The sequence below is a fragment of the Danaus plexippus genome (assembly GCF_018135715.1).
Source record: "Danaus plexippus chromosome 9 unlocalized genomic scaffold, MEX_DaPlex mxdp_24, whole genome shotgun sequence".
Lineage (NCBI taxonomy): Eukaryota > Metazoa > Arthropoda > Insecta > Lepidoptera > Nymphalidae > Danaus > Danaus plexippus.
Window position 1 is genome coordinate 37,863 of NW_026869847.1, and position 22,135 is coordinate 59,997.

Here is a 22,135-nt window from a genome sequence, read left to right on the forward strand (position 1 = left end):
AGAGAAAAGTTACACAAACAATTTGTGTAAGTGTTATGCTATTAGATACTCTATAGAAAATGAACAGCCTCGTCTTATATATCCTTTTAACGTTCAGTATTGGCATCCAGAATCGACTGGTAAAATAAAAATAAATGTAATTTTACGACAGGATTTCAATCGGATTACAGAAAAACTAATCCAATAGTTTCCTATGAGAATAGTTGATTCATGAGTCATGATAGGATTACTTTTTTTTTAGATATAACTGTGGTAGCTGTTGTGACGGTTCTTCTGGACCTGTAATGTCAACGTTAGTCAATCAGCTGGCCAATTAATAACTCCAGACTACAGTTGTAAAAGAAAACCGGGCCTGTGCTTTATAAAAGACAAACGCAACATTGCAGGACCTGCGAATTGCAAAATTATCAATTTTGATCCTTGTTACTATTCATAAGGTAATTAGCACTTTTATCAATTTTGTTCAATGTATTGCAAAACAAAAAAGATGATGCAAAAAATGATTGCTGCCAAAATTTTACAGCATTAATTATTATATGACAAAGGTGCAGTAGATCTTATTGATTCATACTTTCATTAATATTAAATAATGTATAATTTCAGTAAATCTATATATTTCGTACTTTGTCTCTGACATGTTATACGTGGTCTATTTTTTATGGGACGACAAGTCATAGAATCTTATATGTCAGCGTCCGAAATGTCCCATGCCTTGATTGAGGATACGATAAATCTAATTGCGATTGTTAGACAAATTTTAACCGACAACGACTGAAACCTTTTAAATTCTAAAGCTAATTTTAATTACTTCGCTTGGACCTTCGTTTTCTCTTGAAATACAAAAACCAATGAATAAGAACATTTTGAAGCATTAATGCTTACTGTACCTATATGTCATTGAATATGTACTCGTATGTAACATGTATAGAAAATAAGTATTATTTAAATAGCTATAATAAGTGTAGTAAATAAAAAAAAACATATTTTTTAGGCAGAACTAAAAACGATATCAGCTAAACAATGTCTAAATAAAATATTATATAATGAGAACGACATAAGGTTACATCAATAACGTTTTTATAAACTGATTTCAATAAAACAGATAAATTATTCATTAAAAAAAAGTTAAATGAAATTATAACTGGTTCCTTTTGTATTTCAGCTCGTCCTTATGTAATGTGGAATCGTCCTTATGTAATGTTTTATATTCACGTCACTTTTCGTTGGAGATTTAAATTTGGATTTTGAGATATATTACGAGCGTATTTACATCAGGCTTTCAGTAAATATATTAAAATACGATTCATTTATACAGGGTGATCATAAAATTAAAAAGTTTTTTTTTATGCTAATTTAAATTTTATTAATTTGACTATACCAAAGGCCGCCGATGGACGTCGGTGAAAATATGTAGTTTCCTTCGAGGTGAGACATAAGGCCGGGTAGTGGAACGAACATGATGTATGTATCGGCGCGAGGTCGGTAGGTCGCTCCTGGAGGCGTGGAGTGCGCGGCGCCGCCCCCGAGCCCGTAGCCCCGAGCCGGCTGCGGTCAGCCTCGCAGGCCGCCGTATTCAGTCTCCGCCGCGCCTCGTCCTCGTCCGCACGCTCGCGCTCGTCTCCGCACCGTGCTCGCTCTCTCGGCCAGCAGGAGTTGCGGTTCGCATCTTACCGGGCAGCATTAGAGTCGTTCCGTTATTTTCTAATACTGTCAGGTAAAGATGTCGTCCGCGCTCCACGTTCTGCGATGTCGAGGAAGGATCGTCTCGTCTGAGCGAGTGTCGGCAGGTCTGCTGTTCTATTTGCGAGGAGTTCTGTCGGCAGAGTGCTCGCGGTGCTGAGGTTATGACACGTGTCGGCGGGATCCTCGGCCGACGACACAACCGGCTTCTCACCGTCCTCGCACGTGTCCTGTCGAACGAATTCAGGAAGTTTCGTGGCCGACGAAGGTTGTCTACGGAGAGTATGAGAATTCATTTAACATTTACACTTCTACAATTATTTCGATATTGACGGTACAGTGACTCGTTTTTTATAAAATTGATCTAATGTTACATTTGATTTTTATACTTTAATTAAATGAAAAATCGTAATCGTAAAAGTTTCGAAATTAACCGCCGAAGTCGACTGTTGAAACGAAGTCGCGAGGAGGCGACCGTCACACGTGTTGTACTTTGTATTCTCCATATAGACGTTATCGGTTTATTCATATCGAGTGTACTGTGAGAGAAACATATTCGGAGTCACGAGTCCGATACACCTAGTTACTGTAACGCTTAGAATTCGACAAATTTAATTAGAGTTATAACTGATGAGAAGGGAGGAAGCAACAAGTCTCCGACCCGCCGCGGCCGTCCTCGACTCCCTTCATTCTCGCATCCATTTGAGTATGTGGTATCGGTATTGGTTAATGCCTTTTTGGATTGATACTGGGAGTGAACGGTGACGCGTTACTTCCTTTTATGTTATAAAAAATGTAAAATATGTTATTGGCTTATTACTTCATTTCTGTCGACACTTCGGTAGTGGCAGGCTAGGATGGGTTAAATGCTCTAGTCGGAGATGCGGTGCATTATTCATCAGCGGGTGGAAAGTTTTGTCTTTTCGAATATCAAGATGTGGGTCAAGGCCCTGGTTGGCCGGTCCGCTACTCGCCAGTCGCGATGCCTACTTGATGTTCATTTAGATGCAACCTCGTTCAACATTGCTTAATTACTCATTATAACTTCCGTCTCGATAATTCGAGGAAAAGTTTCTCTGTTTCAATTCAAGATTTAAAATAATAGATGTTAACTTAAACATTTATTTAAATAACCTACCGAGATTCTTATTGGAATTAGACATGCCAAACTATTTGTAGTCATTAAACTGTATTAGCACCAGCATTCACTGAAAATAATTTTCAAACGCAAAATGATGTTTTTGTTGTGTCAGAACAAACGTGTAGATAAGAGTAACCGAGCACTGACTATCAGCTGGTGTCGAGGGTCGAGCGATACGATATTGTTTTTGTCGGAGCGGGAGACCGCAGGCTATCGAGGGTTATCGCACTCTTGTTTCGAAGTTTGTAAGTTGGTTCCTTCCACGCGGTTCTATCGTGCTCTTTAAATAAACACTATGTTTTATTTGGTTTCGGCTGAACGTAAAGCTGTGGAGGAGAGCAATCAGGAGACTGGTGAAAGCAGCTATAAATTAATCGCTCAAGTGGATTCCACTTTCGAAACGAATTCTTATAGGTACCGGATCGTCGCCGCGGCGGGACCGGTTCTTAATTTCCTATAGGTGTGCGCGTTATGCATCTATTTCGGGAGTCGATGACCGCCAGTTTGGCACTGCGGCCGGTTTCACTCTGTCCGGGACTATCCGCCGCACCTCCTCGGTGTTCGTGTCGAAGGCACGCGTGCGTATTTTGAGTGGGTGACGTCACGAGGCGTCCCCTCTAACCCTCTGGTAATAAATGATCATTATTCGTTCTGTGAGAACAATCCCGCCATGAACATGATATCCCACGTGGCGATCGCCCCGAGCATTGTTGTCGGCTATTTTTGTCATCCGCTAAAATGAGCGGCAGATCGCTCGCCCGTCGATCTCCGTGACGGGCGCTGGCGCATTATTTGTTTCTTTATTTACGTCAATAGTTTGTTGCACAAATCGCTACTGCGTTATTTATGCGAGGACACGTGATGTGTTAAAAAATAACCTTTTGGATGTAGGCATTGTGAAAAATTAAAAGGTTGGTATAACAATGTACGTCTAAAGAATAACATTGTGTAACGCATAAATTATTTGTCCATCGACTACATCTGTCATTAGAAACATTGCTTATATGTAAGTGCAACGGCGGTCGCGTATGGTGGCAATTCATTATCTCGGCGATAGGAAATGTATGTGGATTGTGGAGGTACGGACGTACGTCGCCGGAGCCGGTCGCTGCTGGCAAAAACAAGTCGATGCGTGGAGCGTTGTGGACGAGCGACCCGACAGGTTGTTCGTCGACTAGCTTTCTCCCACCGCGCTGACTGTGGAACAACTACACACATCATTTAATTTCGTTCAATTTCGACATCGATAGATAGATATAAAGTAGGAAAAAGTTTTGTAAAACATGTGGATAAAATAGGTCCGATAAAAATGTCATCACTACTAACCTTATCTAAGTGATGAATGATCGAATTGTAATGTGAGTTCTTACAAGGCCAATATTTTTCAAATATATACAATGTGTCGTTACTCCTCCTGTGGGCAATCTATTTCTAGTTTAATTGGAGATCATAAACGAAAAACATGTTTTGTAAGTCCCTCGGCCGGACACCTCGCCAGCGCGACGCGGCGTGCTCGTAATAAAAAGGCTGTTTCGACATTGTAAGTGTAGATCCTCACGAGTTCACTTCTTGAAATGGGATTAGCTTGCCACATCTGGTATGGATTTTTGAAAATAATTATTGAGTATCGGGAACAGTAAAATGATCATATATTAGGGCATAAATAATACTCCACCTAATCTTTCTCTTTTAACATCTGTAACATATTATGGACGAGGTCACTTGTTTTAAAAGAATCAAAGAAAAACAATTATTTACTAATGTTTTAGGCTTTTCTCTAACTTCAATGGATTAAAATGTAATGTGTAGAATCAATTTGGGTCTCAGATAAGGAAGGGCAAGCGATTTAGATATGAGAATCATTTTAATACTCGATAACGGACGATAAAATATATAGCACGGTCGAGGGGTTTTTGTTTTATATAACACACACACACACACACGGACAGATTGGACTCTCAGGGAATACATACATGTGACTTTGGCATATTGAGAATTTGTTATAAAAGAAGAAGACTAATAATGCAAACGAATCATTATTTCTCCCGATACAACCGAACTTAGTTGATTAATATTTTGATTGAAATATATTAATTAAGATTAGAATCTAAAAATCAAAACAAAACACATCGGTACATACTTTTTCTATAAACGGAATGTAACTGGCGCTAGCCTTTCTTTGTCCCAGTAGCCATGTATTGAACGGTCGATCTTATCGAAGGGCCGTCAAGTCATACTTATTCTCTCCGGTTCTACCAACTTTATCCTGAGCGCGTCCTGACAACAACCGCCACATCTGAAGGATTCAGTTCAAATGATTATTTCCTTTGCTTTATAATATATTAATTTCTGAAGTTAATTCTATATGAACTGACACCTCTATATGCCGTCCATATCTTATAGTCCGGGTGTGTCTCAGTAGGCCGCTGGTCGCGCTCCTCTCCCGGTTACATTAATCTGTAATCCTACATTCAAGTAACGATCTGTCTGTGAGTGGTGTGTGGAGATGGCCGTCCGTGTGCCTGCGACCAGTCGTAATAAACTCAGTCCGGTCGCTTTCAACTGAACAGTTACTTTATCTGCAGCTCTCGTAATCTTATGCTAATGCAGAGCTGTTTTATTTAAATTTCTCTCATAAAATATAACTCCTACATTAGTTTGGAGGCGGTTCGTCGACCCGCGGACGCGTATGCCTTGTGTTATATGTTATGATATTTATGGGCTGACATTAAGAAGAATTTTTAATATGGAAGTGTGTGGTGTTTCGACAGAATACCTAACTTAAGTTTTATCATCGACTTGGTTATAATGGGCATCTCTTCGTTGTTACATCTGTATATATATCTGTGTGTGTATATATGCAAGTCCTCGTCACGGCCGACTCCCTTCGATACTTGGCTCGGTCTAGCTGCTTGCGTGTTCAAAATCACGCTATTAAATGCTAATTGCAACTTGCATTTTTATTTACGGAATTTCTTGCTCTATACATTATTTATTACTTTTTTTTATTCACGCTTCCGGATATCTAATCCATGACTTGGAAACTGCGCTATTGTGTCCGTTGCGAAAATGATGGTTCCAGAGAATTAGCTCTTGTTTGTAACGATGGCTTATTACTTAGCTATGAAGTAGTCTGGAGAACTTATTTTCCTTGTAGTAAAATATATACAGACATAACAAAGTTAAAACACTTGCTCTTATAATCATTATTTTATTTCAAATAGATTCCCTTCCAAAGAAGTTTTAAAAGTAATTAACAATGAAATTGTATAAGATTTTCAAAACATATCATTATTACATGAGGAGTTTTTAACAATGGCCTTTAATGAACATTGGCGTTACCATTATAACCACGAAGTGAAATTAAAGTTTGAGGCGGAAATAATAAAATGACGCAGGTAAAGTGCACCGTTGTGGTGGTTTAAGGCGAGAGAGAGACTCCTCCAAAAGACTTCAACGACACGCGGACCGAGTTCAACGAGTGTAGGTTGGCTCGACGTGGTGAGGAGGTTGCAGGCTGGGGGCGAACTCAATACTCATACCAAAAATATATGGAATATTAGAGTCCACTATGATTTCTCATCCATAGCAAAGAAAATTAATGTAGTTCAGGAAGTTTTATACAAACAAATATTAAAAATGTATAAATATATAACACGATTAGGACCGTGACTGAAGTTGTGTTTGCAAGTCGTTCGTTGTTCTTGTAGTCATTTATTTCATATAACGTGTAACGTCTAAGTATGTCTTGGATTAAATATTTTTGCAAAAATAATAAAATAATATAATAATGAGAAAACTAATCGGGAGAGGTAGAAATAGTTGATATTATTTGAAACAATATCAAAACTTATCCAAGGCGTATGGTCGAATGTTTTGGGGCGACCACATGCCTTATATCACTCTGTTCTTTATAAAAATAATGATGTATGTTTTTTGTTTGTCTGTATCACTGCCTATATCTTCGACCTAGGAGTTGATGAGGTCGAGTCTCTTAAAGTAATATGTAGCTCTTTATATTCCTTTTTTAACTTTCCATCCTGCACCAAACTATTGAAATCAGAGTACTACATCTTCAATGGAAACTATAACTGTTATAAAGGACTATGTTTCAATGCTTTATTACACAAAATTCCAAAATTCATAATTAAATTGTGTATTCTTTTTACGATAATTAATCAACGGAATGTAATTGCATGTTAGCGAGTAATGAGCGAGCCGTCCAGCGACTTTAGACGGGCGAGGGGAGGGATCGGACGGCCCGAGAGGGAGGTTGAGGGGAAGGGGGCGCTACTAAAAACTATTATTAGAGACATTTGCAATTTAATTAACGTAGCTATTACAGTACCAGCTGTGTTGTACAGAATGACCCTCTAACGGCCGGAGAGCCCTCGCTCGTTGGAAACGTATTCTCGAATGAACCTCATTTAAGTTTAGTGTTCAACGACGTGTTGCTGTTCCTAAACTTTAGAGGCTTCTTTTTTAGCTGTCGATGTTTATACACGAACTGATCACAGAGATAAGCGATTTACCTTAACCGATTTGGTAGCAGTGTTGAGGGGTCCTCAATATACAGATCTTTTGAAAGGCGACAGCGCATTCCGTTAGCTGAGGACAAGGAAAATTTATTTATAATTAACACCAGAACGGAGTCAGTGAGACTTTGTTGCTTGTTTGATCTTTTGTTTCCCCATCGACGGTCTCTTAGATTGCATTAAATCAACGGCCTTCACAGATACTTCTGTCCATCGATTCAAGGCGGTATGATCTAAATATTTTGTTAACAAATTAATTCAATTCGACAATTTATTACAGCCATCACGATCATCGAACGATATGGAATTAGGACACAATCATATTAACCTTCAGTGTAGACGGTCTGTTTGAACAAATGTATCGGGTCTACGTAGTGTCGGACGAAAAAGAGGTATCGATAAAATAATGAACACACGGACGTCCCTATCATTATAGTATCCGTCTAGAACACACTGCAGTGACAAATGGCAGTTTAGCGGACGGTATGTGAAGTGAGTTGGGTATATGGTGTGATGGCTCGCGGCCGGCGCCGGTCGGTTGGAATACTAGTTTTGAAGCGGGTCTATTCCACCGGCCCCGACGACCCGCCGTCCACCTGTCGCACGCCCGCTCCTACCTCCTCGCACCTCCTCGTACCTCCTCATGTTTCCTTGCCCCTCCTTGCACTTCCTCTACTCGCCCGCGCGCCAGCCAGCCTCTGCCTGTTGTCTTTACTTCCATCGGCCACTGTGTCTTATAACCTGTTCCGCTTCCTTTTAATTACTTCGCTTCGCCACCAATACGGTTAAGTTTTTCCAGGTGACGAACTTAACCTCTAGAGAGAGGTTTTAGTGTTATTGTATACGCGAGGTCCTCCACGTTGTTGCTAGTGTCAGACTCATTACGATGACGAGGATCGCAAAGTGCTGAGTTGGAGCGGTGTATTTTTAGCCGTTGGCTTGCGTGGCGTGTGTGATAGCGCGCCGTGGTGTGCGTGAGGCCTGCGTGTGTGTGTGTTTGTGTCTGTGTGTGTGTACGTGTCGTACTTTACATACACACTAAAAATACTCGGTGGCGACATGCGTGTGACAACGTGGCGCCCGCGCATGTCTCTCTGCCTGTTTGTGTCAATACATTAGGAGCCACTCAATGAGTGGTTTTATGTGACGAACATTCTGTACTAACACACAGAGCTGGTATTGATTGGATGTTTAGATCGTTTGTCACTTAGATAATCTTTCGAATCTCTGTTACTGATATTGTAGAACATTACATGTGGGATTTATTTAAATCTATTTAATATATGTATGTTTTATACTTCGAATTCCTATCGAGCGTCGAGTTACGGCTAGATTCAGCCATTAGAAAGTTAATTAACCATTCGGTTTTTTACATACTGAGTGTCCAAAAGCCAGTTATACTAAAAACACAATTCTCTTAACTTTCATGAAGCACGCCGCGCTGTCCCGCTCTCTCCAACACCTAACGAGTAGAAAAGAGACAAGGAAATTATTTAAATGACAAATAATTTTTACAATATCTGTATGTTTGAACGAGGACAAATAATGAGTGGAGTAACTTTAATTGTAGTAAAATATCTTTGGTAGATATTTAGTCAATCGATAGAAGTCGACCTTCGATCACACGATATAATATTTAGTTTGGAAAATATTTGACGCGTCTATTTATTTACTTGCTCATATAACAGTTATTTGAAGTGTATTTTTTCTTGTTGAACAGTTATTGTTATTATATATTTTACAGTTGTTCTTTGTGTTGTAATAATTAGTAGGTGTTTAATGTTTATTGTTATTTATATAAATTTAGTTTTCTTTTTATCTAATCAAATTATTTTGTATTATGTAATAAAGTCAGAAGTCCAATTCGGCCGCTGTCAACATATTTTATCCTTAGTTCGAACTTAAATCGCCACACTACATACGAAACGTTTCCCGTTGTTCATTCAACAACCTTCGTCAAGACCGTGATGTAACGAGATTTATTAATGTCAAACTGTGAACGCTCCGTACGTACCGTGACGATGCCGACTTGGACTAAACAGACTGATCATTAAATTAAAAACATAATCAGTTTTTGTTTGTAATTTTTTTGTAAGATTCTGTTAATGATTGCATTCGATAATCTTGGACAGCAACACATCCAGGTGATCCTTCAGATATTATATAAATTGAAATTTTCGTCTATTTTTATATTTTTTCTCGTCGCACGTTTGTTTAAATCAAGATGTGATTGCACCTGGACAACTTCACAGGCTGTATATGGTGCGAGTAAAGGTTAAATTCACAGCTGTCTCGGTATCGAGTTCTTTATTATAAGGAATATGAAACTCCGATCTTAAACGGTCACTAAGAACCTTTTAATAAAAATGACTTCTCTCCTGACATCCTCATCTCTTTGTGTTTGAATTTCACTAAACCGGAATGAATTCTGAAATGTTTAACTTTCAATAATGATGACTATTATTATTCCAGCGGCTTCTGTATCAGAAGTCGTACGGAGCGTTAACTCGACCGGGGCGTCTTATCAATTATCGTTTTCTAATCGAAAGATTAAATTTTTTTTGGGTGGTAGGATTATAATTTAAAATTATATTTTATTCGTGCTTTGTCGCGATCCGTTCTTGATAACAATATTTTATTAAACTAAACGTTATTTGAAGGCCAAATACGGATATATTATGTCACTGTCTCTAACATAATGTACTGTAGTAAGTTACTGACTTTACACAAACGTAAATCTACTACAAATATCAATAATTAATAAGGTCGCACCGGAGCCAACACGTCCTCGGCGCCGGGCGTCACAGACCGGCCTGTCATGTGTATGTTACGAGCCACGAGGTTGCCATCACAACACATACAATACAAGTAGCTTTTATTTTTTGGCTCTCATCTGTCACGTTGGATCACATGGGAATTCATAGTACATCAGGTCCAGGCCCGAATCTGTACATCATACTAATAGCGGAGTGTTTAGGTGGCCGTCGCGTATCAGCCGGACACCTGGACAGTCGGGATGACAGGCAGCCGGGTAGCTGGCGGTCGTTGACCCACCATACCCTTCATAACACATGACTATATCCACATACCACTGGCCTTTAATGTCCCGTTACAACACAGTTCTGAATCTCGTTCTGAGCCCACGTTTTCGACTCCAGCGGTTTCGGTCTGTATTTATTACGATTTTGTCGCGCGCAATTAACTCAGCTCACTCTGACACTATATTTAATTACAGACTCCGTCTACTTATTTGTAACGACGTATAAATATAATGAGTGTGTGTTTCTTGTGCCAACATAACATTTTTTTCATGTTGATAGTCTTATTCTTACTATAAACATTCACTTTTTAGTGTCTCGGTCAACATGAGGTCAAGTCGTCAAAATGAGTAACGTTTGCAAAATGTTCTACGTTTGCCGTTAAAATGCTAACCATTCAGTCCCACCTCGAGCTGGAGGAGGAGCGGTCAGACCCGAGGTGTTTGTGAAGACCTCCCACCTCACCAATATGCCATGCCATGGCATACTATTAGCTGACTTTGAACTGACTTCCATTTAGACTTATCAAATAGACGTTTGTTGTCAAAGAATAATTCTTTGAACTTTAATCAGTATTTTTGTGAAGTAACAATTAGTTTGTAACTGAAAACACCGACGTCGTAAGAATGGTGTAGTGTTTGTGGCGGCGGATTTCGTCACCGCGATGGTAATTGAGGGTAGAGTTCACGTTACTTGATGAGGATTGAATTATGAATATATTTAATATGTCGCAGCTACGTGGTGCCTGTTACTTAGTATTGGTTTTACTAACAGATTCATTAATGTCAAAACAATTATTGAAATCTCTAAAGATTTAAACTAAACTTGACATTTATTTTTATCATAGAACGAAGTTACTTGGCAAAGGGATGTCGAACTTTGTCAATCGTTTTCCTAAACTAAAAAGAAAGTGTAATCAATCAATCACTCTTACGACAAATTCTATCAAATTAAAATTTATGGTCAAAATCAAATTCATTATTGAAGAAACCAGTATATGTAAAAAGAAATAGACTTATTTGTGTACAGATATGTGTAGACTAATCGGCTAACTTCTTGTTTTTGAATATAAAGATTATAATTGAAGTCTAGTGTGTCATTACTTATTGATAAACATCGCGTCCGAAGGAGAAAGATTCGTTGTTTTATCAATAATAATGATGAGGGACGTGTTTCCAACGTTTGTTTCAAGCGAACATTTACAGTAACTCGGTGTCAGTCTTCAACAAGGCAAACGGCCGCGGCCCTGTGAACTAATAGACGGCGTGGATATTAAATTATAAACACTGAGAGTTTGAACCGATTTCAATATTAATAAAATATAAAAACTGTGACGAGACAAACAAACTTTGAAATACATATACCTAACACCTCCAAGTGATGTAATAAAGACATATGACAATAACATGTTGTTATAAGTTTTATTCTAATTTAATAAAGCTGTTGTTTAAATCAATTCGAATAGGAAAGGGAGGTTCATGAGTAATATAATATATTGTGATAGCAATGTTTGAGGTCGGATACTTCGTTCTCACTAACGCTGCGTCCCTCGTCCATGGGTCCTGTCGAACGGTTATATACGTTTTACGAAATACTGAAAATATTGAAGAAATCAGAACAGAGATTGGAAGTGGAAACCGAACTCCACGGAATCACAAGCCGGACTGTCCCAGTGTCTAGTAGGTAGCTTCTGGTCCACGGTCCCCAGAGGCTTGCTTTTGTTGATTCATTTTCATTTTGCAATTGATACCGATCGCCTATTCAAATACTCCGCGTCCATTTTATCTTCTGACCGGTAACCCATTAAGATTCGTCTTGATTTATAATCAACGATCATTTTTTCAAATTACTTTGAAGATAATATGAGTTTATTAAACTATAAAATTTACACATTTTGATTTAAGCCTGTAATCTTAGAAATAAACGTTAAGTTATTTGAATATATAAAGACGTGTTCTTAATTAAAATCATTCCTTTGACTTTTGGTACTGTGAGGTCGATGACAATTATCTCATGGATTAAGATTTTAAAGATTAGACGCACTCGTATTATTTAAATTGTAAAATTTTGCTTAATATTAAATATAAATTATAAAACTTTCGAGTTCTTCTTGTTCAGTTATTCCTGTGGTCTTGGTTTCGACAGTTGTGTTAATAAGAATATAAATAAACGTTGGATACAAAGCGTTCATTTAGTTTCATCGTTTACGTACTTTTTGCGTTAGAATGAATATTGTTTTCTTACTGAATATATATTTTTTACTGAATCGAGAGCATACAGCAATAACTACTGCGTCATGTCGTAATGTGTCAGTCTTAGCTCGCGACTTCGCCTCGTCTATTATGAGAAGTCATTTATTAATTTATATCTAATTCATTGAATTGTGTCGAGAATGAATAAGTAGCAAGTAACACACACCTGTATACATTTTAATATGATATCGGTCTTATAGCAGGTACAATGTCGTCATGATACTGTCCCTAGTACGACAACGTCCCTGTGTATAACTAACACTAGTCAAGTGGAAAACAAACGATACTTTTATTATTCACGTACAACAACACAATTCCTCCTCAGTGTCTCGTCCCTCGCCCCTCGCCCTTCGCGGTCATCCTTCACTCACCGCCACGTTAATGGCCCCAACAATTTATATCCATTACTATTCAATTCGTTAACCTTTAAGCCGCGCTACTGAATACATAACTAATGTATGTACGATACAACTATTGGTAAAAGTAATTGTTTTAAGTTTTCATTTCGAATGTTAAACACTTGAAAGTGATCGGGCGCGTGTAATTTGTGTGGACTCCCGAGTTACCCGCTACTTTGATTCATAAAGTATGTAGAAAGTAGTATTTGAGAGTCGTCTGTCTGACAAGACGTATTGAGAGGAATCCCCTTTGTTATATGAAGAGCGAGTTACAGTTGAGAATTTGTCAAAGACGAGTTAACAATTGGATGTAAAAAACAAACCGCCTCGGACTACTCGTGTTCCGCGGACTCGATACAACGGAATTAAATATTAAATATGTCTGAAGGAATTATTTAAATGTAACTAGAATTTAAATTAACTAACACACACGAAGGATACGCAGAGTGGAATTACTACAGAAACTTTAAGCCAATAACTGGAAAAAAAAATGTGTGCAATTCGTATAACAAGATCACGTTGATTATGAATCATAAAGCGAATGCATCCGTGAGATAAACTCGCATACCACGCTCGACACTCGACGCAGGCTGCGAGCGAGACAATATACACCTTATTCACATTGTAATTAGGAGCAATCACACAGACAGAATACTCATGTAGTAATCGTCTATAGCATTGTGTTATATCCAAATGAGAATGATTTTTAGTATCATCTCAAAAAAAATATAGTCTGCAGTTACAGCTCTGAGGATCACAGTTACATTCTGGATCAGCGAACACTACAAATTAATTAAAAATTCCAATAAATTTTTGAAGACATAACCACTGTTCACAGTCATTAGTCACATATGAGTAAACAGTTTAGTGTTAGTTGTACTAACAATTATATACTTTATGAACTATGGAATTTATATAAAATGTATATAAATGTCTGGGAAATAATAAATTCAAGTCCGATGAGACAAACATAACCATAAGAATTATGAACTCTAATAAAGTAAAGCCGAGGTTACAGTTAGACCTTGAGGAGCGAAAATTAGACGATCGTAACAAAAGTTCAGGTTTACATATAACTACAAATATACATGTGTTATGAAAGAGTTTTATTTACTTTATAAACATTTATACTTTTTAAAGCCAAAGATGAGATACTCGTTACAATTTAGGAATTTGCCTATAAGTCATCTATGAAGGCAACATTAATTTAGTAAGCTTGGGATAATGTTCTCGATGTGTGTCACAGTCTGGAGAAGCCACATTAATTTGTGCGGAGTTCAGCGGTTCCGCATCACGACGACACAATACTAACTGGTCGACTTATTAATAGACAGGTGTTGTTCCATAAATAACGAGATATAAGATGACCGGCTCTCACGAACATCCGAAAGAAAGTTCCGCCGTAAATACATTGTTAACGCGTTTGTCCCCATCACATATTTTTATAATGATCAATAATATTGACTGCAGTTGATGTTCAAACCTTTCCCCCCACAATGTAACTGACAGTATAAGTAAATTAATATTTTTTATATTCCAAACAGCAGCTGTACAAGATAATTGAACCCATAGAACCAAGATTGAATATAGTGAGCAGCACGTGGTGGTCCAGTATACCTACTAAGGAGGCGAGCAAGGTTTTATGGCTTTCAAAGATGTTAAAAATATATAATGTGATGCTCTGAAATTTATATTCATTCCGTTCAGAATTAAAGTTGAAAATGTATTTTTTTTAATATGTTACTGGGTGACTACAACAAAAATTTAACATAGTTGTTGAACCAAGTGAAAGTTGTCTGAAAACGGCACTGGTGAGTTTGCGATGGACAAGCGCTGGTATATTACAGGTTCCGAAAATGTCGCCAAATATTAATATAGAAGGTGAATGTTGTCAATAATTACCAGCTATGACAGGGATGTTGGCCGTCCATCGAACGGGGCGGAACATTGCTTTCCTACACGAGCCGTGGTGCCTGATGGTGTGTGTCTGACACTCTCCGAACTCTCCGACCTTGATTTAACCAGTTACCACTTCCTTCTGAATTTAAATTATTCCTTACGATATAAAAATTTATTTTAATGAGGTCGTCGTCGGCCCTTTCTTTAATTTCTTTTTCTTAATTAGTGTACATATTTTGTAATTTAATATTTGTTTAGTATCTGTCATTAAGTTAACGCTGGTTCTTTATCGGAACTTCAGTCTCCTTAGAATTCTAGGACGTGATATGTTGACGTTGACACATGCACAATCTCGTCCAGACGCGAACTTCAGAGATCTTTAAACGCGCTATCTATTAACATGAATAATGTTGTTTTTATCTTTATGTTAAATTAAAAGATCGTAAATATTAAGCCATTTTTTTAGATAAACCTCCGCATTGAAAAGATCATTATAAAAAAATTATTACATTTTTATAAAACTGCAAAGTCCATCGATTGATTAAAAGTATCAGCAAAATCAAAACATTGATGTTTGATTAAATCAAAAAATATGGAGCGAATCGAGAGAAATCAATCTGATAGGATCTCGATTTATGTAAATGCGTGTTCTCGATCACGACGGTTTTTATGCGGAGTCGGAGACAAGTGGTATTTACAGTTACGACTGAATCAAGGAACAAGAGAGCGAATGAACGAACGAGCGATATGTCTTACATGGAGGGTGAGGTGCATGTACATGTTGGTACCAACTACTGCGTACTGACACCATTCAATGACTCCTTCACTTCCAAATGAGTAGCTACAAGAGAACTCGTTCTGTGAGACCTCAGTAATGATAATTATTATTTATCCTTATTAAATATGCTCTTTCCAAATATCACTACTGTATAAACTCAGTTTTATAATATTCTCTGTAAAACTCTTGTTTTCGAACTATGATTACTTTTTGAGTTCTAATGAAAAAATAAAAGTTAATGTATCTGTAGGGTTGACCAAGTCGTAGCTGACTGTCTGATTGTTGTCTGTCAAAGATAGCTGGAACATAGTCATGGTCATAGTGTGTCTAACGATATTGTTGCAGAGTTACACTTTACTTCATTGTTTATTATTCGTATCGTGTTTACACTTTGAGGCATAGGAACATCCAACAGTTTATGTAGTCATAATTATTTAATATATTATTTTCTCCGCTTGTTTAACTAAAATGGTGTTTAGGAGAGAAGACTGGTTGGTTGGTAGGTTTTTTAAAAATATTTACAGATGAATAAGAAATACTATGTATATGTGTTATTATTGGGCTGAGCGAAGGCTGTGAAAGGAAAATATGATTATATTAAAAAGCTAAACTATTAAAAGTTGAGTTGTGAACAATACTTGTCTTAAAAAAGTTTATAAACGTTTAATTACTAAGCAGAAACGGAAACCAGTAGCTGTAAAGGAAAGCTTTGTCCGAACAAGTTTTGCGATAGATTAATAAGAATAACTTCGATAACCTTAAAATATAATAAGTAATACAACCCCAGCTGGTTCTGAGTTATTATTGGTCGTTATCTCGCGCGCTGTGGCCGGCTTGTTATCACGATGAATCACTGAACTCCACTCATTGTTTCATTTTTCGTTTGACAGATAACAGTCGGATATTAGAGTAGGGTACATACATTTGACACACAGACCGACACACACCGACCGTCGGCCGGAGACTATTACGACAATAATATTTAATGTTATTTTTATATCATCTTATGAGCGAGTGTTAGAGTTATGGTTTATGTTTATTTTATTTAGTGTTTGTTACGAGAATGACTAGCTCTCGTCATTCGTTCTAAAATTATACTTTGAGGAATAGAATTGTTGTAAATCACACAGAATATTGTTTGAAACAAACTAAGCAATAATTGAGACAATATGATGATAAAAGATGAAATAATAATATATAAATAAGTATATATAAGATGGAAGTAATCAATTCTCGTTCTCTACGCGATATATTTTTTCCTTTGTGTCTTAATGATTTTGTAAACATAATTTCTTATTAACACAGTATCGTGTCATATATCCTCTCTGTTGTATTTAATGCCATATTCTCTAAATTAAGTGACACAAAATATTTAACTATCGTATTCAATGTAATAGTGTGCGGGACAGTCATCGACCGTGGAGCAACAACGTGGAACATCCGAGGAGGAAAACAGGAGAGGAAACAAAAAAAATAAATACATCTCGTGACGGCGCAAACACCGCGTTAACAGAGAAACATTGGAAATGAAAATAATTATTGTTATACTCCGATGACTTCCTTCAAAGACGTTGCCGGAGAAGGGTTCAAAATAGTAGAAGAGAGTGCTTAGAAAAAATATTCTGTATTTACTTATGGAACACTTTGAAACAAAAACATTTTGATCCTTATATATCGTAGCTCCAATCTGCAAAGAGTTGGGATCATACAAGTGACACGGACTCGAACAATCACTAAGTTGCAAAGATCCGTGGGTGACGAGCTGCTGGATCTATAGTCGCTTGTATCCTGAGGAGAATTGTTGATTATAATTAATATGAAGTGTTCTTAAGCTTTTACACTAGTTTGTATTCTGACGAAATATAATGTGTTTTATATGATTTGAGTTTTTTTTACCATCTGCTTGAAAAGGGGACCTTTTTTTTGTATATTTCTGACAGCTTTACTATTTTTGTAATGATTATTATTTTTTTAATTAGTGCCATTATGAATAAAGAAATATTGAGATGCGTTGGATTTTAATTCTTTTTAAAAACCATATTCTCAAAAAACTGCATTCAATAATCTTGCAAAACATTACAAACAAAAAATGTTGATAAAGACGTACAAAATAAATGTAGAAATATTTAAAAGAAACACAGTTGAAGAATCTCAAATAGCATTTTAACAATAATAATTGATTATACAGCTCCTAATCTGATTTTGTTTATTATACACCAGTTACTGATTCGGTTTCGGTCTTGTCATACAAAACATCTAGAACGTTCCTCTTCGAAGACGTTCCTATTCACAGATTGTGATGATTAATTTGCATTATATTATGACAGTGTGTAACATTTGACATCGGAGACAGACATCGTTACCCTAAATTATATTGATGTAAACGAGCTCCGTATCGAGCGACGAGGGACGAGCGGAGAGCGAGTACCAGCGAACTATGAACCAACAGAGACGAGACATCTGGACGAGAACAATAAGGAGTACACTTACACTGTGTCGCTTACACACTCCGAAGTTGACGGCTGGATGTGAAGTTACCTTTCAATTCACATTAAATAACAATTAATACTTCAGGTCAGGTCTTTCAGAATGATAAAAAAAACCTTTGAGAGACGGAGGAAGTTCTATTTGTTTTTTTATTGTGGGATTTAGTCTGTATAGTAAATATTTTATAATATTACCGCTCTCATCTTCGCACGCAATTTTTTCACATTTACCGAGACACGTCGCGAGACATACAATCATTATACTAACTCTATACATGTTTAGAAAATTAAGAACATGATTTTCAAAATTGTAACCCAGTTTCGTCGGCGGTCGTATAACGCATTAGCTCGCTGTTATGTCATCGGTGAATATTTTCGAGCATTAAATAAAGATGAAAATAAACCTGTACACTATATTTTATGTTAATATTCAAAGGGTTATTCTGAGCTGAATGAATGGGTTGCACTACTAAATATAACACAGACACCTTCACACTGTAACACATCGAACTAGATCTATCTAACGGAATGAAGATATCATTGAGGGTATAAAGTAAATACAAGTTTACCATTTCTCTCATTAAAGGCTGGTTCTTGCTACATTAAAATTTTGCAAAAAATTTAGGTTAATGTAATACAAATATTGTTTAATCCAAACATTTTTCAACCTTACCCTAGAAGTCCACACAAGGGTTTTACTATATAATGGTAAAATATGCAGTGAACTATATATTATATATTAAATATATTTTTCCAATAGAAATTACTTGAGGTACATAATAGAACATACTTTAAATTATTAAGTTAATTTGAACTTATAAAGTTATCAAAATGATATTACAATCTCTTGTCTACACTCCACTCAACCTAGATGCCTTAACGCAGCTTAAAATATCTTTAATTAATATTATTTTTAAATCAAACCTGCCCTCTGTTTTTTTTGTCATGTAATAGCGGAGTATTTATGTCAAGATTTTTTTTGCTCCACTATTATTTCATCGTGAGACATGAACGCCTCTGCGTCTTCCGTTAGTCTTAATCTATTTGTCAGGACTGACAACATTTATCCTCAGTCTAACGCGAATAGTTGAACAACTCTTTCCATTCTATATATAGGTTTGCTAAAACTTGGTGTTTCAGTTTTCCTGTCAAACTTGTCCTCGAGTTTAAATAAACTTTATCGTTTATTTAAATTATCATTTTAATTAAAATGTCTATAAATTAATTTAAGACAAAGGAGCACGAGTCCTAAGTAAATATATATTGTTTTTCTTATAAACAACTTCAGTTTTAATATTTTTAACCAATCAAATCAGATTTCAAACCTTTATCAATTTGATTATTTATCCTAAAATCGTGTCTGAGCTATTTATGAGTTGACGAGCTAGTATTCTATGTTTGTACAATTTAGTCTGACGTCACAACATGGCGTCAAAAGGTGTTTAATAACACTTAATAATTTCAGAAACTCAAAATCCTCAATTTGTTTTTGGTTTTTGCATATTTAGCTGTTTGCGTATCACCAATATATTCTCAAGTCGTGTGAAATAGTTCGAACATAGGAATTTCCATTCTTAAAGTTAGATAAAACAGTTCAAAAAACTGCTGGTTCTAAACGAGATAATTTTTATTACTCAAAACATGAATAATTTTGTAGGTGTACAAATTTTGAATAACAAGGGGTTATTGTGGTTCTACTTCCTGCCTACTTAATATTAATTGAAGTAAGTAAAATAGATTTAAAGCAAACAGTTTTGCAGTGAAATATATATATATTTAAATAGGCAACCCGAAAAGTTGATAATTAATAAAAATAAAGGATTCTCATCAACAAGTCTTTCTTCAATCAAAGTATCGATATCGATAACGATAAGCCGAACATTACTGAACATCTATGAGCATTCCCTGGCTGCTCTGTCTGCCCCACATGAAATGTTTTAATGGGCAATCCTATGTGATAGACCCAGCGAAGGGATGAATTTCTGGGCCTACAATGTTTATAAAACCTGAACGCAGCTCTAAAGAAGTGTAATAATTTTCACAGAAAAAGTTAATTGATTGATAATCGTTGAAGGGAGATCGAACGTGATGTGTGAGTTTTGCGTCGTCGATCTTTGAAATAAGACCAGAACGACTAGAATGTAATTACTTAATAAGTCGTCACGTCAACGATCTCTCTAACTTGTTTTCACTCGTTGTAGGACAAGTGGTGAAGATGATCTCTAACTGGTCGCTTTTCTGCCAACATTCAAAAATTTTTGTTCATATCGGTACAAGCTAAGATTAAAATATAACATGAGATTCTATAAGTATCGGTGGTCCTAATATACATCTAAAACAGTTTATTGAGCTAACACCACTTGCGATTAAAGATTTAGCGTTAGCTACAAAGTATTGTGAGGATAAAAATTCAAATTTAATAATGTAAAATCCTTAACTGTTTTCTAATTAGTTACTCGTCATTTTCACTAATAGGATTTGGTAATATGTGTCACATTAATGACGGCCAATTTGAATCTGTTTTCATAATGACGGCCAACAAAGGCACTCATTCAATAAATAAGCTAGAACGCCCTCACTCAAACAGATGAGTGGTGAATTCTTTGTATTTAAGACAAGAATGAGGCATGGATGTGATATTATAGAAACTGCAGGTTCAGGGTCTTGTAAATAATGCCATTACATATTAAGTTTTGTTATTGTAGTTAAAAAAATAACTTTTATGTGATTCAAGTAACAACCGATTATATTTTGGTCATTGATAGACAGGATGGTAATTTTAAAATCAGATTCCTAGCGGACAGTATGGCAGTTACGAGTTTATGACTCTGCACAGCTCTGAGAATATCAAAGGATGAATGTAATTCACGCCTCACGGTCCACGGATTGCAAGCGATGAATGGCGAATTTGTGACACTCATTTAATATTTATGTAATGAGTTATGAGAGTCACAAGCACATATATTTTTATGAAACTGGTGTTAAAGACTTTTAGTCTGAGTAATGATAAATATTTAACTGTTTTCATCCAAACTTACAGCAGATAAATATTGATTGTATTTTCTTAAAAATAAATATTACCCATTAATAATTATAGCACGCAGGTATAATGACTTTAATTCATCCAATGATTTGCTACTTTTAACATTTAAATATACATCGGAAGACGAGATTGCTGCATAAATAATATTATTGCATTTCAATGTAATTGGTGAAATTATAAATACTGTTTTCAGGTCAGGAACTACTGCGACATCTCATGCATAGGTGAGTTAACTTCACAGTAAGCGAAACAATTCTGAAGGTCTATAACAATTTCGTATTAAATTGATTTAATTTAAAATTTCTTTAACATTGTGATGACATAAATGATTTAAATTAATTCAAACGCTTGAACAATCAATTAGGAGGCTTCTCGTTTAAAAAAAAGATAGATTATATTATTTATTGATATTATACCTACACGAGTATGTGAGGCAATGGGTTAAGATATGTAAGTAGAAGAAATTAAATTTGAGTCGCAATAAACGATAAATAGAATTATAAATTGGGTTTACCAAGATGTTGGTAACATGGAATATATTCAGGGAGCGGAACAATTTAATGCAATTAACCTAACACAATAGCAAAATACGTAAAACCTTTTCGTTAAGAAATCGTTATGGTATAATTTATTTTAATATATTTTCGGCAGTTTAGTAAAGATGAGTAAACATTTAAAGGGAAGGTTTTGAACCTGTGATACCCGGGATTTCCCACCGTAACCGTTTTGCCAATAAACCTATCGTGCCCCGTCTCGCTCGAGGAAAATTCACCTAAAAGTTTCAACTCGTACTCGTAACGAAGCCACGTTTTTATAGTTTATTTACGTTAATTTTAATTCATACTCATATTATTATAAATAATGTATGTATTATAAAAAAACAGT

General features: G+C 36.2%; 1 protein-coding gene and 1 long non-coding RNA gene across 5 annotated transcripts; one reads left to right on the forward strand and one right to left on the reverse strand.

Annotated features, from left to right (window-relative positions):
- Positions 1-1,353: 1,353 nt before the first annotated feature.
- Positions 1,354-8,282, reverse strand: LOC116767471 (uncharacterized). 4 transcript variants are annotated; one of them, XM_032657799.2, is made up of 3 exons: positions 7,994-8,282; positions 7,354-7,429; positions 1,354-1,953 (listed from the first exon to the last, which is right to left on the reverse strand). In XM_032657799.2, the coding sequence occupies exons 2-3, from the start codon at positions 7,419-7,421 to the stop codon at positions 1,695-1,697; spliced, it is 327 nt and encodes a 108-aa protein (XP_032513690.1). In that variant the 5' UTR covers positions 7,422-7,429; positions 7,994-8,282; the 3' UTR covers positions 1,354-1,694. The 4 variants fall into 4 exon arrangements, 2 of the variants coding, with proteins under 2 accessions (XP_032513690.1, XP_032513689.2); XM_032657798.2 differs by having other exon boundaries at positions 7,974-8,282; XR_004353309.2 differs by lacking the exon at positions 1,354-1,953 and adding an exon at positions 6,130-6,338 and having other exon boundaries at positions 7,974-8,282.
- Positions 2,010-17,601, forward strand: LOC116767472 (uncharacterized). The gene is made up of 2 exons (XR_004353310.2): positions 2,010-3,732; positions 17,119-17,601. It is a non-coding gene; the product is annotated as an uncharacterized LOC116767472 (long non-coding RNA).
- Positions 17,602-22,135: the final 4,534 nt, after the last annotated feature.

What these genes read in the sequence shown, in the direction of transcription:
- LOC116767471 (XM_032657798.2), bottom strand. Translation starts at nt 8,001, where the DNA reads ATGAGGAGGTACGAGGAGGTGCGAGGAG. An exon ending in GTACGAGGAGGTGCGAGGAG is followed by an intron (nt 7,430 to 7,973) that starts GTAGGAGCGGGC and finishes CCTTGTCCTCAG; the next exon opens with CTAACGGAATGCGCTGTCGC. An exon ending in CTGCTACCAAATCGGTTAAG is followed by an intron (nt 1,954 to 7,353) that starts GTAAATCGCTTA and finishes TACTCTCCGTAG; the next exon opens with ACAACCTTCGTCGGCCACGA.